Source organism: Typopeltis vanoorti, chromosome 23, assembly GCF_054136105.1.
Source record: "Typopeltis vanoorti isolate ZY-2024b chromosome 23, IOZ_Tvanoo_1.0, whole genome shotgun sequence".
In the NCBI taxonomy this organism is placed as follows: Eukaryota; Metazoa; Arthropoda; class Arachnida; order Uropygi; family Thelyphonidae; genus Typopeltis; species Typopeltis vanoorti.
In genome coordinates this window covers 30,588,914-30,607,648 of record NC_143571.1, presented here as the reverse complement: position 1 = coordinate 30,607,648, position 18,735 = coordinate 30,588,914, and the positions used below count along the sequence as shown (strand labels likewise).

The 18,735-nt window shown below is 35.7% G+C and overlaps 1 protein-coding gene across 1 annotated transcript in view; it reads left to right on the top strand.

Moving 5' to 3' along the window:
- Positions 1 to 18,735, top strand: part of Vha26 (V-type proton ATPase subunit Vha26) — a 100,846-nt gene that overhangs the window by 21,960 nt on the left and 60,151 nt on the right. The window contains exons 3-4 of the mRNA XM_090412823.1: positions 2,827 to 2,936; positions 16,722 to 16,788. Coding sequence (XP_090268949.1) covers positions 2,827 to 2,936; positions 16,722 to 16,788 — 177 coding nt within the window. The remainder of the gene's footprint in view (positions 1 to 2,826; positions 2,937 to 16,721; positions 16,789 to 18,735) is intronic.

Sequence of the window (18,735 nt, the reverse complement as noted above, 5' to 3'; positions counted from 1 at the left end):
GGTGGGGCAGTTTCAAGGAAGCAGAGAGTTACAAGTGTGGTCCCACAGGGCTCAGTACTGGGACCTATATTGTTTAACCTTTATATCAATGACATTGCCAGTGGATTGCAGGGCGGGGGGGGGATATTTAGTTGTTTGCAGATGATGCGAAGCTGGGAAGGATTATTAGTAATAGTGCAGATGCGGCAGCCCTGCAAGAGGATTTGAATAAGCTAGATAGATGGGCAAATGAATGGGGGGGTGTCGGTTTAATGCAGCAAAATGTAAGGTCTTGAGGTTTGGGAAACATCGATGGGACACTGCATACTCTATGGGAGGAGTTATACTGGAAGAAGTAGGGGAGACGAGATCTGGGGTTGATGATTAATAGAAACCTGAAATTTAGGGGACATATTGCAAAGGTGGTGAAGGTCACACAGAGGATTGCTGCAATAATGAGAAGGACACTGACCAGCAGAGATAAAACAGTCATCATTCCATTGTATAAGACCCTGATCAGACCACACTTGGACTATTGTTCTCAGATTTGGTCCCCAGAATTTGAAGGGATTAAATTAACTGTGGAAAGGGTATAAAGGCAGATAATAAAGATGGTTTCAGGACTGTACAATGATAGTTATGAGGATCAGCTGAGGGAATGTGGACTGCAGAGTTTGGATAGAAGAAGGAGAGGTGATATGATTGAGACTTTTAAACCGTTGAGAGGTGGTTACAGGGTTGACACTGGGGAGTTCTATCGCTTGGTTGAACAGCGGGAGGGAGTGATGAAAAGAGGCCACCCCTGGAAGTTATGAAAAGAAACTGCGAGCAAGAGGGTGAGGAGTGGTTTCTTTGCATGGTTGAACCACGGAATGCATTGCCTGATGGAGTGGCGAGAACGGTCAATGAGTTCAAGGAGTGGTATGATAGACTTTGTGTTTCTTAAGGGGGGGGGAACCTCTCCTCGATGAGTCTTGATAGACTTTGTGTTTCTTAGGAAGGACCTCCCACGATGAGTCTTTTGACTCCATGGAGGCCTGAATAATAATAATCTCCACATCACCACCGAAACCAGGTCTGTGTGTAATAATCCAGGTGTGGCCATGCTAAGGCCTTATAAAGAGGAATAATAACCTCCCTATCCCTGCTTGTCAGTGTATTGTTCAACATCAAAGTAATCTGATAAGCTGTTTTTGACCACCTTTGCAATATGCCATCTAAGCTTTAACTCTTTGCTCACAGTCCCTGGTCTTATCAAATTTCCTGTAGTCCAGTTCTTCAAATGTAGTACATAGCCTGTAATCTCTGATTTCCAAAGTGCATGACTTTACCCTCTACTGCATTAAATTGGTAGACATTTTTCTTTACTCATACCTTGAGTTGTACTGTAACCTTTGGTTTGGTGCAATATGACTTTTGCTGTCCTTGTGCCAATAAACTCCTAATCAACTAAACAATCCTTTACTCATACTGCTGCCATCTTATTTAAGTAATCCTGCATAATCATCTTCATTAACTGTTGCTCTTCCCAGTTTTATGTTATTGGCAAACAGCTGAATATTTCTTGTTAAATCATTTCGTCTGCGATTGATGTCCAAATTAAATAGCAGTGGTCCAAGTACTGAGTCCTGCAGTACACCACTAGTCACCCGTCTTCTCCTGGATTCAATTTCCCTGATATAATTCATGATGTCTGATGGGCAAATGTCATAAATTATATTTGTCTATCCATCAGCCCACTCTCTTATCCATATTACCAGCTTCATATTCAACCCTCATCTGCTTAAATTTATTATGACAGAGTTTCATGTAGTATCCTGTCAAAAGCCTTACCCGAGTCCAGCAGTATTGCTGAGTAAGCATATCGTGCTTTCTTCCCCGTTCCTGAATTCTCTTAGCAACTTCTCCAATATCTTAACCACCATTTTAGGATATTGATTGGCCTGTAATCTGCTACCTCTGTCTTAGAGCCTCCTTTAGGTAACTGAACTATTTTCGCCTCTTTCCATACCTCTGGCACTTTCCCAGAGCCAAGACTGAAAGATGAAAACAGCAAAGTATTCATCTTCAAGTATTGAGCAATTTGTACTGCAGCTATGGGATAAGACCTCAGAAATTCAATATTTCCATTTGTATCATTTTGTGCATAAATAGTTCATGTGGGCAATTCTTCTTTTTCTAGCATGGTTCCATTTGAATGACTATATAAATGGCGAGATCTGCCAAGTACAGTGTTGTAGTTCCATACACTGAAAATTTTATGCATTCATTTAAAGATTGATGGGTTTTGCATAAAGAAATTGAGTTTTGGATTCACAACCTGAACATGCCATTAAAGGTGAATTATAGGACTTTTTTTTTTCTCCTCAAGAAGAAAATTCTAATTCTTCTGATCCAGTTAATTTTTTTTTGCTTTTTTTAATAAATGAAAGGAATTGCTACTTAAAGTATGATTAATGTGACTGCCTATGCACACACACAACATTGTCAATACTAATCCACAGATGCTATGCAAAGTGACATGAAACATTTCATAAAGGGTTGGATGCCTGTTGCTGGTCTTCAAGAAGGTAATGGACATTTTGAGCATTTTCTGTGAAGCAGTTGTGTTAACTTATTAATAACACTTCGTTAGAAATAAAGTTCCTGACAGCTATAAAGTAACAACTCATTTGTCTCATGTCATATTGATGTTATTTGAGCACTTGCAAATTACTATTATAATTTAGGTTGCATTTTAAATAACACATGATCTGCATTTGGAATATATTTTATGGAATATAAAACTTATTATTTTTAATAAATTTAAATATTTCTTTTACTGTTTTTATTAATGTATTCTTCTAGGCAGAAGAAGAGTTCAATATTGAAAAAGGTAGACTGGTACAGGAACAAAGGTTGAAAATTATGGAATATTATGAAAAGAAAGAGAAGCAGGTGCAATTACAAAGAAAAATGTAATATTTCATTATTTTATAGTTCAATATTTTTTATTTTTACATTGCAATAAACCATTTGAAACATGCTACTAGATATTAGTTTTATTTTTAATAATGTTGCCATACTTTTTAATTAAAATTTAGTGAATGACTTGTTTTATATATTTGGTCACAATATTACTTTCCTCTGCTCCCCCCATTCCTCCCACCCCCCAAAAAAAAGAAGAAAGAAAGAAAGAAACAATATCTTGAAATAGAAAAGCATTAAAAATTATCATATGTAAATATCAATTTTGAGATTGATTAGCAATAGGATTATAATATTCTCATTGCATCAAGTGCATAGTATGAGTTTGATGTAGAAAACCTATAATTGATGGTATCCGCACGGTTAGCCTAGTGGCTGTACGCTTCGCAACCATATGACTGGGGAAGGAGTGTCCCAGGTTCAATTCCTGTCGAAGACGTGAGGAATTTGAGGATATTCCTTAGCCATAACCAAGTTAGCCGGTCCTGGGTGCGGGCAGTAGAGTTTTTTCTGCCAGTTTATCTGGCGTTTTTCATCCCACAAGCAGGCAAACTGGCCCCATGAACACACACGGATCTACAGCCATAAATACTTAACCCCCCCCCCCATGAGGGGGCTCAACTCGCCCCAATAGGGATGGAGAGAAAAAGGGAGGAAACTCCATACGAATAATAAATAAATAAATTGGTAGTTTATCACATTACAATCAAAGCACTTCTGATAAACAGTTTTCATCAGAAATGCAAACACAATCTTGAATCAAAAAAAAAAAAAAAGTGAATTACAAAATTATTGATAAATTCACTAAGAAAATATTCTGGAAAATCCAAAGTTCAAGAGTAAATATAATAGAAAGTTAAGTTAGTTATATAGGTCCATCTTCACATAGTTTACTTCATCTATATACAGTCTTGAAGACACAACTTGTTTAGTGTTTCATGGCTCTTAATATTTGTCTATGCTACAGTTTTCCAATTACGTTCTATGGTAGTAGCATAAAGTATGGATTCAAGTAATCTTCTAGAGCAAGGTTTCCCAAACTGTGTTCCGTGGAAGGTGAATTAGTGTTCCATGAGAAGTTCTCCTGGAAATTGTCATTTTAGTTTTCTAAGCATTTTTCATGAATAAATATTTTATAGTGGAAATATTCTGAGGAGAATAATATTTGTGAATATGTTGAAAAGCTCAGACCCAGAATGCCTAATAACTTCTGTGTATCGTTAATTTTCACACATTGAAACCTTTCAACATTTGGGAAAGGGAATACTGCTGTTTATGACCGGTCATAAAAATTGCCTGCAAGCCGATTACAACAATGGTTGGCATATCCTCTGTTCTCCAAACTGAAGGAAATGACATCTGTGTAGCAAATGCCATTGACCAAGCGGCATATTTTTAAACATGGAAGTATTCATGAATTATCGTTAATTTTCTCACATTGAAATCTTTCAACAGTCGGGAAAGAGAATATTGCTGTTTATGACTGGTCATGGGCGGCATATCTTCTGTTCTCAAAACTGAAAGAAATAACATCTGTGTTGTAAATGTTAGTGACCAATCAGCAAGAAAGGATAAAGAAAATTTTTCCACTAAAATTGAAGATTAAGGTAGTCTGTATCCAGTTTGCAAATCTAGTAATACTGAATACTTTATTAAAGGGATACAAATCGTATGTTGTTATATAGCCAGTAAGTGAAACTCAAGATCGAGAACTACGATCTATGAGTTTCAATGCCGAAAAACTATCGGCAAAGGCAATCAAATGTAAAACACAGCTCCTAGGAGATGTAATACTGTCATTACATTATGAGGAGAGGTCACTGCCCAGACCGGTTTCAACCTTTTTTGAAGTCTCATCAGTATAGTATAGTGAAGGTATGTAAGTTCTTTTCACTAAGCTTTGATATCTTCCAGGTCTACCTACTCACTGATGAGACCTCAAAAAAAGGTTGAAACCGGTCTGGGTAGTGGCCTCTCCTCATAATGTAATGACAGTATTACATCTCCTAGGAGCTGTGTTTTACATTATGAGAGAATATCAAGAATAGTGAGGGAGCTTGCTCCACCTTTGCTTCGAATTGCCTTCACCGATAGTTTTTCGGCATCTAAACTCATAGATCGTAGTTCTCGATCTTGAGTTTCACTTACTGGCTATATAACAACATAGGATTTTTATCCCTTTAATATCTATTAAGTTGCCAGAAAACTAGCCATTTGGCTTTTCATTTTAATTACAAAATATAAGCACACCTTTATGGCATTCGTATAGTGAAGGTATGTAAGTTCTTTTCACTAAACTTTGATATCTTCCAGGTCTACCTACTCACTGATGAGACCTCAAAAAAGGCATTGAAACTCATAGATTGTAGTTCTCGATCTTGAGTTGCACTTACTGGCTATATAACAACATAGGATTTTTATCCCTTTAATATCTATTAAGTTGCCAGAAAACTAGCCATTTGGCTTTTCATTTTAATTACTGAATACTTTCTTTGCAAGTTTGTATTGTAGGGTGAAAGTTTCGAAACCATAGTGCCGTGATTTTTTAAAAGTAATAGGCTTGCAGATTTAAATTTTAATATGTATAAGAGACAAGGGACTTTGTTTAATTTTGGTGTTAAAAAATCTCTTATTGAAGGTGTTTTTCATTTTAATTACTGAATACTTTCTTTGCAAGTTTGTATTGTAGGGTGAAAGTTTCGAAACCATAGTGCCGTGATTTTTTAAAAGTAATAGGCTTGCAGATTTAAATTTTAATATGTATAAGAGACAAGGGACTTTGTTTAATTTTGGTGTTAAAAAATCTCTTATTGAAGGTGTTTGTGACACAATGATTCATCCACCTCCAGCCTACAAAGATATACAAAAGGATGTACAAAAGGAGGGGAAAACTACCAGCACACAAGAGAAAAAGTCTGCTTTCACTCGTAAATACTTATAATATTATAAATTTTTGGTGATCAGAATGGGATATGTCAATGAAAATCAGCACAAATTAATTTAATAACGTTTATGTTCAATTGATGTTTAATTAATTAATAATTAATAATCAATTATTAATTAATAATAAAAATTAGCTAAATTAACAATCATTATTAATTAATACATACAAAATAACCAAGGTGTTCCGTGAAAATTTCAGGATTTGTGAAGTGTTCCGTCATCAGAAAAGTTTGGGAAACGCTGCTCTAGAGCATTGGTTTCCAAACTTTCAGCACTCCCATTTTAAAATTTTAGCAACACTAGCATACTCCCCATCCCAGACAAAGGGAATTTAAGAGAAATTATAATAATCAAACATACCATTTTTAACTCTTGGTACATATTAAAGGATTTAAGACATACAAAAGAGAGAGATTAACATTAATTAAATAGTGATTATTATTAGACTGCACTTCATCATTTATTAATGATGATATGAATGATTCTGAAATATAGCAGAGGGTTCTGCCCACATGATTTGAACTATTCGAAATTAAGGTTTTATGCAGCAGTTCAATTCACGTAGTTAGAACACAATCTTGTCATCAACCAGATACGATCCTAATGGAGGCCAGTCAATACATGCCAAGTGATACATTATGTTTAATCTCTTATTAAATCTCTTATTAGCTGACACAAGTCTTTTTATTTATTGAAAAATTTATTATAGAATGACAATAAGGCAAGAAAAATATAAAAGTAAAAAAAAGTGCCTTATATCCTTGTGGGTATGCGTTCCACATTTTGGGAAACACTGCTCGAGAAAAATGTTGATTCTTTCACTGTCTGGATTTCTTTTTGGTTGTTACTAACAAATTTTGCAGTAGTAACCTGACCTTAAATGACCATGTTGCTAGTCCACTGTTAACATGGTCATTCTGGTTTATTGGTGACATACTGTTGCGTGTGTATACCAGTAGTGCAGTCATTAGTGATGATATCCTTTAGTTGAAAGACCTTCATTCATATTCATTGTAATATGAGAATTTTTTTTTTTCCAGCTAAAGGAGAGTTCAAGATAAATTTCTCTGGTATGACCACATATAATCAAAAATATTTTTTATTCTTATTTTAATTTCTTAGGCACTATGCATACTTCATCAGAATATAGTTTTTAACAGATTGAATACATATAAAAAGGAGAATAAATCTTGAAAAATAAATTAACTTTAATAGAATCATAGTTAAAATTGATAGTTGATATCATGCTGATATATCACATGTGCTTTATTGTTGTTTGTGCTGCACAATGTACCTGTAAGCAGGCTAAAGTTGGTTTTGATGAACCTTTGGCTTTTATTCCATTGCAGAAAACTCATCCAACTGCATTTTTATTGCATTTGGACATTATACCATCTCTGAAGTTTCTTAACTTATGAATATAACTGTTAAATTTACTGTGTGACATTTTTGTTATTTCCGATACTTCATGTTTTTTAATGTGGCATAAGGTAGACAGATAGACAGGCCATGCAGTAGAAATACACATCAAAGAACATTGAGATAGGAAGATTATGCAAATTATGACTGGATTATCACACTACAAATGAAAAAAACATCAGTTAATCTGTGGGCTAATAAAAATGCCACAAGTTTAATAGCTACACTGCTTTTCATAAATTAAGGAACAAAGAGAACACTCATGATAACTCAAAAACGGTATGAACATTTATCCAATTCAGAGAAAAGCAGTATGATATGAGATGTGAAAGAAATACTCACAAAAATTATAAATAAATAGTTTAATTTAGTAACAGATGGGTACCTGAAGATTATGGTCAAAAACAACAGGTCAAAATGAGATAGTCAAAGTGCCTCAATAAGGAATGTGGTTACTCCTCAAAGCAATGCAGTGCTCACAATGATGTCTCATACTGTTTATAATGGTGTCCAGGAGCTCATTTGGTAATAACAACCATTGTTCCTGCAAAGCTCTCCTAAGCCCTTCAAGTTTTTTTGTAGGAGAAGGTTGAGAGCAGCAGCACATCTACCTAGAGCATCCCAGATATGCTCAGTGGGATTAAGGTTGACAAACCTGGCTGGCCAGTCTATATGTATTATGGTCTCTTCTTGAAGATATTAGTTCACAAGCTTTGCTCATTGAGGACAAGCATTATCAAATTGTAGGATAAAGGTCTCCTCTATTGCACCCACATGGGGATGAACAGTGAGATCCAGGATCTCATATATATAAGTTGTAGCAGTCATTGATCTTCTAGGAAGCACGTACAGATCAATGCATTTGCCTAACGAGATGCCTCCCCAAATGATTACACTTCCTCCATCGTAAGTGTCCCTTTCACAGACTTCATATCTACGTGTGATCTCCAGATCATAGCATGCCAAGTATCACTTTGTAGAGTAAATTGAGACTTGTCTCAATTTACTCTACAAAGTGATACTTGGTCTTGAGACTAGTTGATGTGGAGCCTGACCCATTTCAAACACACTCTCCTGTGGCATTGGGGATAGGGCATGCAGACTACCAGTAACCTAGCATACAGACCACCTTCATGAAGTCTTCTTTCTATGTGCAGTGAAAGCAGATACCAGTTCCTGTAGCTGACACAAGGTCAGATCATAGCTGATTCTGGAGAGCAAATAATCTGAGATATCGATCATCCACTATTGTTGTAGCCCATGGCCTTTCTTCACTATATCTCCAGGATATTGTATGTCACTGTTGGAATTGGTTTAACAGTCTGTGAACCATGGGATGACTCACATGCAATCAGGTGGCTACCTCTACCTGACATTGGCCAGCCTCTAATCTTACAATGCTCACTACCTAAATTCATTAGTTAAATGATGTCTTTCAGCCATATCCAAGAATTTTGCTTTCATGGAATGTCTTGTTCTCACTCCAGATACAAAATGGAAAACCACTCCAAAATGCCCATTTTTATGCCTGACTCATTTGCATATACAGTAAAACCCCAAAGTTATGTGGTAGGTGGGACCACCAAAAAAGCGCGTAAGTCGAATTCGTGTAACTTGGGATATAATTTTGCATGTAATTTATATATACAAACATACAATTGAGACCAAAGGTTTACAAAAACACTTATATTTTTTCAGAAATATAATCATAATTGTAGTTTTTCGTACATAAAAAAAAAGTTATTTCGATGTCGATGGTTTCATAAAATATAATAGATTCATCTGACGGCATAATGTCTTTTTCTTGTCACGCAAAATTTCTTCATAGCAAGCTAATGATTTTTTTATTCCTTGCCTTGTGGCTACAATTTGTTCCTCGTTAGAATCTATGTCCTCCAAAATCTGTAGACCTTTCTTTTATGATTGTTCTTACTGTTGATTCCTGTAGATCGAACTTCTTTGCTAGCTCACAAATTTTCATTTTCAAACATAATGTTGAGTTTTGTTTCCAAAGTCAATGTTTTTTTTTCTTGCTAGCTGTAGAAGAATCAAACTTGCTTCTTTTGGATGTTATTATTTTTTATGTGATAAAATTTTTATCAAGAACATAACATTAAACAATTGCGAGGTTTGTAGACTATAAAAATCGTGTATGAATGGAGACCGCGCGAAACACGTCAGTGCTTGTTTACAACATGTGCGACACTGGCGAATGCGGCCGGCACCTGAAAGATACGACTAGTGGTGAGGCGTGAAGCGGGACAGGAATATGTACATATAAGAAACCGCGTAACTCCTGATTCGCATAAGTCGGGGTATGACTATGCTGACAGTGTCACTTTTTACATAATTTACCTGATTTTAATTTTTTTTTACCATTTTTCCTTTGTTCCTTAATTTATGGAAAACAGTATGTATTCAGAAGCTGAAAGAATTGTAGGAGAAGATATGATGTCTAACTCATTTCAGTAATTTTTTTTTTTTTTTTAATTATATTGGGTCATATCAGATGTATTTAATAAAGGTGAGTTAGTTAGGAACATGGAAATATTCAGCTGCAATCTGAATATTTAGAACAAGTAAAACATTTCAGTTATCTAGGCATAATTTCTACTGAAAATGGCAAATTAAATATGGAAATAGACAATAGAATTTACCCAGCTGGGATGATGGGAGTCAATTGAATAAATTTCTATGGAGTAAAAGAGAAATTAGTCATAACACTAAACTAGTGGTATACAAGACAGTGTTCAAGCTAGTTCAACTTATGGATATGAGAGCTGGGTTAGAGTTTCATCCAGTCATTGATGAAAGACTGGAAACTACAGATATGAGAGTTTCTAGAAATATTAGTGGAGTGAACAGATGACATCAATGGGAGAATCATATTAAAAATGAAGATATTAGGAATGAACTTCACATTGATAACATTCAGGAATGTGTGAGCAGAGCTAATCTCAGGTGGTGTTTTCATTTAAACAGAATAGGAGAAGAAAGATTAGTAAAGCAGGTGTTTGATGCCAAGTTGGCTGGAAAAAGACCAACATGTAGGTGGCCTGATGTAGTTAGAAGGGCCTTAGAAGTATAAGAACTAATAATATTAGAGTTCTGGCAGATAACATATACATTTTGAGGAAAATTATCAGTAGGAAGTTAGTAATAATGTTAATTTCCATATTAGTATCATCATAGCAGCCTGCACATCCTCATGATACTAAACTCTTTGAGAGTACATGTCAGAAATTTGATGAATGATGAGTTAGCCAATTTCATATAGATGCTGCAGTCAACATTTTCCATCCTGGAAACCCAGAATTTTATCACTATTGTTGTTATTAATAATAATAATAATAATATGCAAGATGCTTAAGGATTAAAGCTGGATAACTTAATGAGAATGTAAAATTAAAATAATGGTAGAACATGATAGACTTTCATGCTAGCTGGGTTGTTGTTCAGTTAAATACTACAGTTATATGGTGTAACTGCCGTAATAAATTTGGTATGAAAATCAATAACAAAAAGACTGGCAATGAAAAACATCAACTGCATCCTGAATAGATAACCTATAGAACAAGTAAACAATTTCAGCTATTTAGGCACAATTTTTAGTGAAAATGGTAAAGCTGGTATGGTAGGAAGGCAACTGAATTAAATTTATATGGTATGGGAGAATTAGTGAAAACACTAAACTAGCTGTGTACAAGACATGTTCAAACCAATTTTAAGTTATGAATCTGAGAGCTGGGTTAGAAATCAAAGACTGGGGACCACATATGAGAATTCTGAGAGAGAATGAGAGATTTAGCAGATTATTATTGTTAATGGATATCTCCATGGAGTCCAAAGACTCATTGCAGGAGGTGTCCAGAAACATCATTCACAATATACTTATCATACCTCCCATAATGTAATCAAAATTTTACCATGGGGAGTAAGAAACTAGCCCTTATTAACACAGTGTCGGTCATACCTCTTCTTAACCGGTGGCATCAATGGCAGTGTAATAATATCGTTTACCTTAATTTTTACCTTTTCTTAATTTTTATGTTTATTTTAGTATGTATGTATGTTGATATTATTATTTATTTAATTACTTATCATCAAACCTTCAAACTGCACCTTTATATTTTTTTCCTTGTCAGTCGTAATGCTGAGTTGTAGTCAGTTCTTGAGCTAGTTCAATTATTCTTCATCCTCTCTGGCTACAATTTAACCCCCCCCCCATCTTAAGGTCGTAAGTATGCTATCTTTCATGTGCACTTAGTCTAGATTCAGGAAATGCTTCGGGCTGGAACCAATTCCCTTGTCTATCTTGCTGACTTTCTCTTGCACTGATCTTTAAAAATTTATTTGTTTTTTCGACTGCACCATTAAAGATCGCGTAGAGGAATTGTATGTCTTTCCCATACATCCAAGAGAAACATCCAGCTCAACATGGAAATATCTCTAAAAATTTAATTCTAATTTAAGCAACGTTAAAACCTAATATCAGTCAGTCATGGCTATTCTATGTTTTATGAGACTGCATTGGTAAGGCAGAATCAGGCAAGCTATTACAAACAAAACTGTTTATTCATTCTCAGTCAAGATAAATACAAAGATTGAAGCTATACATATCAAACTAGCTATTTCTGATTAACTCAGCTAAATAACAGTGGTAAAGCACAAGTAAAGCACATGTCTGGTTCTCCCTTCGATTAGATTAGCATTTCTCACTTAAGCTTTAATGCCCACATAGGAATCAGACACGTGGATAGACGTACACACTCTCTAACTTAATTTAACTCAGACCATAAACTAAAACTTTACATTCAATCTTCCTTTCATCACATAACATTAACTAATTCCTCAGAACTCTGCAAACAGCTAGTTCACAATTACTTAGAAGTGTGGCTTTCTGACTTCACAACTGTTCTTGCTAACAAACTATAGGGTCAGTAATCCTTGCCTTAAATTATACAATCTAGGAAAGTTCTACATAATTCTTACTTGCAACCTTATGCTAAAGTATGAGCTAGCATAGCAGCTGCAATCTCATTTCCCTAGATTCCAGTTGTGACTCGGAATCCAACTCAAATATCAAAATTAAGGATCCTTGTTTTATACAATAATTGCAGAACATCACAAAGCATTAGATGTGGATTGTACACAAGACAGGAGATGGTATGTAAAGAACTTAATCAGACACTATAAATCATACATTTTTGGTAGCAACTTTCTTTCATGTGTATAAGCACAAACTGAATGGCATGCAGCAGGATAAGCAACAGAGGTCTCAGATTGCAAACTGTCAATATAGATGGTAAGAAATCACTCTGCTCTGTGCACACTAAACAACTGCAGGTGGACAGATAGAGTATGACCTTTTCTTAACTGGCACAGTGAGAGGTTACATGATGGAGTGCAACCCTGCCATGGAGAAATGCAGTTAAGTTTTGTATAGGTAACGATGTCAACATTCATGCCAAGAGCTTGTATAATCTTTCACATGAATGTTCACATGCATACCAAATAGACAAATGGCAATCTGGTATAAGATTTAGCTTCCAATATTCTTACTACAAAAAACCAGAAGGATAGAAATAAGACTACTCAACTAGTTTCATGAAATTCTTGTGTTTTGCATCAAGAAAGGTGAATAAACTAAAGAATCAGATTATATCAGGTAGGTAATGTATGCAGCAAAATATGTGAAAACAAAGAAAAACAATGGGAAACATGCAATTGCTATGAAGGTGTTTGCTGGTTCATGGTTTGCTGTGAACCACTGATAACTGCATGTATGTTGTGTTAACTAGAGAAGACCAGATGTTGTAAAATCAACCATGTACTGTTGAGGATGTTTAATCATTTCAGCTGACTCCTTGAATGCTCTTGATAAAAATATGTAATGTATGTAGAGCATTTTGGTTTGTTGCCATAATGCATAACATTTGGTTTCAAATGTGCTGCTGCCAGTCCTGATTTGTGTTTCCTTTCATTCTCGATGTTCTTGATATGTTCAGATTTGCCTATCCTTTCCGATCTGCCCTATGTAGCACAACCCACAGGCACAGTTGATCTTGTAGACACCAGGTTTTTTGAGAAGTGAATGGAGAGGATTTGGAGATTTGGGAGATTAGAGATCTTATTAACGGGTAGAAGGCAATCTTTATATTTTGTAAGACACAAGATATCAATGTATCTTATCTGTGACAGACAGGGGTCTGCCGGCAATATGTGCAATGTGTGTGATGCACACAGGCACCAGGATTTTTAAAATTTTAATTAATCCAGAAAGCCTACTGTAGAGACCAAACATACTTTTTTTCTAAGGCGGTCAACTTTAATTTTGGGTGAAGTAACAGTGGTGCCATCAGGATGGAAGAGAGGTGGAAGTGCAGGAGAGCAGAAGTTGCATCCAACAGCCTCAGCAAGGAACCAGAATTCATGGCTTCCATTTGGACAGGAGGCAAGTTTTTTGCTGTTGGCCTTTATGAAATCAGATTTGGATCTGCTGATGACTGATTTGCATATGTTGTGTGCTTTGGTGTAGACAGAGTATAAAGCTGGAGGCAATTCATTTGTGGTAAGCGTTTTTTTTTTTTTTTGGCTGCTTTGGTACACTTTTAGTTGAACCGGGGCTTGGAAAGTGGATGAGTATTATGCCTTGAATTGGGCATGAAGGTCTTCATGTTAGTGAGAATAATTTCTGTAACTCATTTACAGCAAGTTTTAGGACCAGATGAGTGGGAACAATAGTCATACCAAGGAAAGGATTAGTAGAAATTCCAGAGGTCATCCCATTGGCTCCTTTGTAGTGCCAGAGGATGCAAGTTTGGGAGTGGTTGGGTGAGGGACATTCTATGAGAGAGAGGAGGCTTGTACAAGATTGTGGTCAGAGTTGCTGAGAGGAGAGGTGACCTTTCCAAGAGGAGAATGGGTAGTGGTATTTCACCAGGGCAAAGAACATCTACTACCTAGTGTCTAGTTAGCATTTCCTCCAACTAGGATGGTATCCTTTTGCAGCTTGAATGCTCGCTGCAAATGCCGCAGCCCCTTTAGTGGAAACAGGCCACACCATGGGAAGGTGGGATTGACTTGACATGGAGAGAGGATGTATATCCCTGCTCATTAGTAGCCCATTACTTAGCAGAAAATCTCCATGTCCTACTGTTGTTGCCATCAGCATGATATAGTACCAGCTGGGACTTGTCAGACCAGTGAATATTTGTTCAGTCATTCAAATGTCCAGTGTTGGTGATCACTTGCTCATTGAAGTGGCATTTTCCTGTTCTTAGCTGACAGCATTGGGACCCAGGATGGCTATCTGCTCCTCTACTATATCCATGACAGCATGCGATGAGCTATGTAGTACGAGATGATATCTGACCACTGTTGTACTGAGCTGTGATTTGACTGGTTCTGGCCCTCCTGTCACATTTCACAATCCTTGCCATTCTTTGACCTTGTGTATCAATGAGCTGTTTCCATCCACCAGACTGCCATTGACTTAAAATTGTCTGGTTATTACACCACTCTTGGTACATCCTAAACATTGATGTGTGTGAAAAGCCCAGAAGCACCAGACAATCATACTACACTCAGAATCAGTTACATTACACCTTTTGTCCATTCTGATGCATGAAACAAAAGAAATGTCTGATTCCTGTCTGTCTGATTTATATAGCAAACTGCAGCCACGTGATTCAAGTCTTCAGGAAGAGTATTTTCCTAAATGGGAAGGTGTTCCTAATAAAGTGGTCACTCAGTGTATGTCTGAAGCAACTAAGACTGTGAAGCCTTATATGGTTTATCTGTTAACTACATTGTTAATTATCCAACTAAATTTTCTATTTTCTAAGGAGAAAAGCTTGTGTCAGAAAGTATGAAACTGTAATCTCTGCATAAGTTTACCCACCTTAAGTTTATCGTTATCCTTTGCACTAAATTACTTTAAGGAATTGCTTTTCATTCCATTATGGGAATTGCTTTTTAATACATTCAACAAACTATCCTGAACTAGGATTCATTTCCACAGTTAATCAGGAATATGTTCTGGACCTTCACCGTTGAAAGCATTGTTCTCCAAACTAGTTAAGGACTCTGAGTTCAATATTCAGTTTTAAAAAAAAATTTTTTTTTTTACACATAACCTTAATTCTCATTAGAGGACAGGCCCATCCTACAGGTAGTGAATGAAGTTCTTACAGTTAACACAATGGTACAGTGGTGTAGGCTTGTGTGCTGTGTATACTAACATAATATACAGTATTGTAGAAGTTGAGTAAGACTTGTCAAATTAAGAAAGATTTTTTTCATAGTGACTAGAATGTGTTGCTAAAGAATGTAGTGAGCACACTGACATGTAATATTTTTCAAGAAATGTATGATAGGCATTATGTTAATTAGAATAATTCTCATGGAGTGAGTCCCACTACTTCAAATCTAGTTATTAATAAGATGCACACATACACACACACATTAATCACTCTGCCAAGTCTTTAATTATTAATCTTGCTTCTGAGGAGACTTCCATTATTCCCATCCTGCCCTTCCATCTATTTACTTTCTTTCCCTTCTTTTTCCTATCCACATTTTAGCAATTTAGGGAGTTAAATGAACAGAAAAATATAAAGAATACATATTAGTTATTTGCATTTTAAGAATTATAAACATTATTTTTAATTACGTTGTGGACATATTTATCTTCAGCATGTATTATTTTGAATTTATTATTTCCAGCCTCTATGAGTCATGCATTGGTGAAACTTCGTCCTTGAACTTAAACAGACTTATGCATGTGCATGCTTTCATGAAACTTTGGTCTTATGCTTTGTTACTGATTATAGCAAAAGCAGATGTGCAGGAAATTAAGTTCTACTTAAAATAACAGGAAATTTAGTATCACCTTTTGTGCAAGGTTTGATGTGCAGTAATAATGTCATAACCATTTCGACTACTACCATTTACTGATATCACTATATCATAGCCACTGTAAATTATTTTTGCCATTTCATTTTGAGATTATCATTTTATAAGTATTGTTGATATCTTTATTAGATAGGCATAACAGAAATGAAAGTCTTATATTATTCCATTACCAGTAATAAGCAACTGTCATCACTACCAAAACGCAGCTTGGTTAGGATCGATTTTTAGGTTCTGATATAAGTAAAGTTGAGGAGAATACAAACATTATTTCTGACTGCCTGAAACCATTGGATTATTTTACACTTCCACTGCTCTGTATTGTTGAAACATCATGCAACCACAAATCATTTTTATGGTATATATATGTTTACTTATTGATTAAATTTCTTTCAGAAATGTCCATATTAGTTTTATTATTTAATACACATATTTGTATAATAAAGAAATAACTAGATCTTCTAAATTTATGATTTTTTATCTCATAATATTTTTTATAGTCAAAAATCTAATATGATGAATCAAGCCCGATTAATGGTGCTGAAATCTCGAGAAGATCACATAAGGGTAATTTTCCTTTGTTTTAGGATATAATTTTTAATTACAGTATTCTTAAATGTTGATATTGGCAGATGTTTATATAACAATATTATTATTATTTTTAATTGTTGTCTGGAGGGGGGGGGTGTTCCCCCCTCCCCAAACCGGTACATTCTGTGGGTGCTGTTGGACTAGTTGTCCATTGGTTTCTTGCCTAGTTTTATGGCCCCTTTGCAAGGGACCAACTGCAGTTGCTAGATGCAGTAAGGTTGCAGATGCCCTTTCCACAGAGAATTGGAAGGACAATCACAAACATCCATGCCCTTGATGGGATTCAAACCTACATTCTCTTGGCTGGAGAGCAGACCACTTGGCCAACCAGGCCAGCATTAATTCATATTATTCATATAATATACAGGGTGTTTCAAAAAAGAATGATCCGATTTCAAATAATTATATTTAATAATGAAAATGTGGTACAGTTACAAAATAAATTACGAAGTATGAAGTAAGGCCTAAAGTTTCACTCACCACAATTACAAGTCCATTTATTTGTGGTTCGTGGTTGCAGAGATATACAATTTTGAAATCGGGACATTCTTTTTGAAACACCCTGTAATGTTCTTTGGTTTAGAACAAATTTTATATTCTTTACCATAATGAGGCCAAGTGCACATAAGGAACCATAAATAACCCATCGACAGAAATTCTGGGCAACTTTTGATACTATAGTGTTACAATCCACCTCACATCTGTGCTTGGCAAGCTTTCCTTACTGATTGTTTTGCATGTGTCAGAGTATAAACATTAAAACAATACTTGATTGTACATATTGAACATTTGTAGTTTAATTAAATTGGGAACAAATACAATTCACTAAGGAATGTTTCATTCATAATTTGACAAGTTAAAACCCTTGAAAAGGATATGCTTTTACTTTAGTATAAGTTGTATATAGCCTGACAAATATTGGATACTGTAATTAGTGTAAAATTTGTGAATATTCCTGTGTAAAATACCTACTAAATTGTATGTCATCATCATCATCATCATCAAATTCCTGCCATGTACCCTCAAGGGGGTGTACGGGATATGATAGTACTACATGAAAAATTTGAAAAATTCACCACATTGTATTCACTAAATTCACTAAATTGTATGTTAGACAATGAATTTGTTATATACATATTTTCTGTTAGAATTGATATAAAAGAATTACTGTGTACATTGCATATAACCAACTGAGATTATAAGGTCAAAGTACACGGGCAAGACACCGGATTAGTAAGTTGCCTCAAGCGGTCACATGCGCATACGGCATGTGGCGACCTAAGTTTTCGGGGAAGATGCTACGAAAAGACAAGACCCATGAGTGCAAAGGAATAACGTGTTGGGTGAAAATTTAGGGTTACAAGGAGTCCCGGTAGGGGTTGATATGAAAGGGCTGGACCCCCCCCCCCACAAGGCTTTTTGTCTGGAGTCTCTGTTCTCTCTCGGTGGCAGAAGTCGGAGGTGTCGGGTTGTGATTAGAGGGATCGCAGATTTCAAGCCCTAATGAACGAATAGTGGATTTTCGAAGCAACAGGCAACTCCTGGAAAAGGTAGTGGCCAGGTAGTGTGCCTTATGGATGCAGAATCGCCTCATGCTAAGAATATTCTAGGCATAGATGATCGGTATGCAGACTCCATGAGGACCAACTTAAGCTGACAGGAATTTTAGCCTTAACATAGAGGGAAGAAAATGTTTGGAAGGAATCCAAGAATCGAAAGGACAAGCATGAGGAATCCTCTAGTTCAGTATAGTAAACCTTTAATCAAGTAATGTGTGAGAGGAAGGTAATTGTAACTTAAGAATCATAGACCTTCATAAAGTTTTGAGACTATCAAAAAATAAGACAGAACTGTGATATTCTAATCGTAGTCGGTGAGCAATATGTGCTATGGATTATAATTGTACTTGTGTAGATTGCTAGC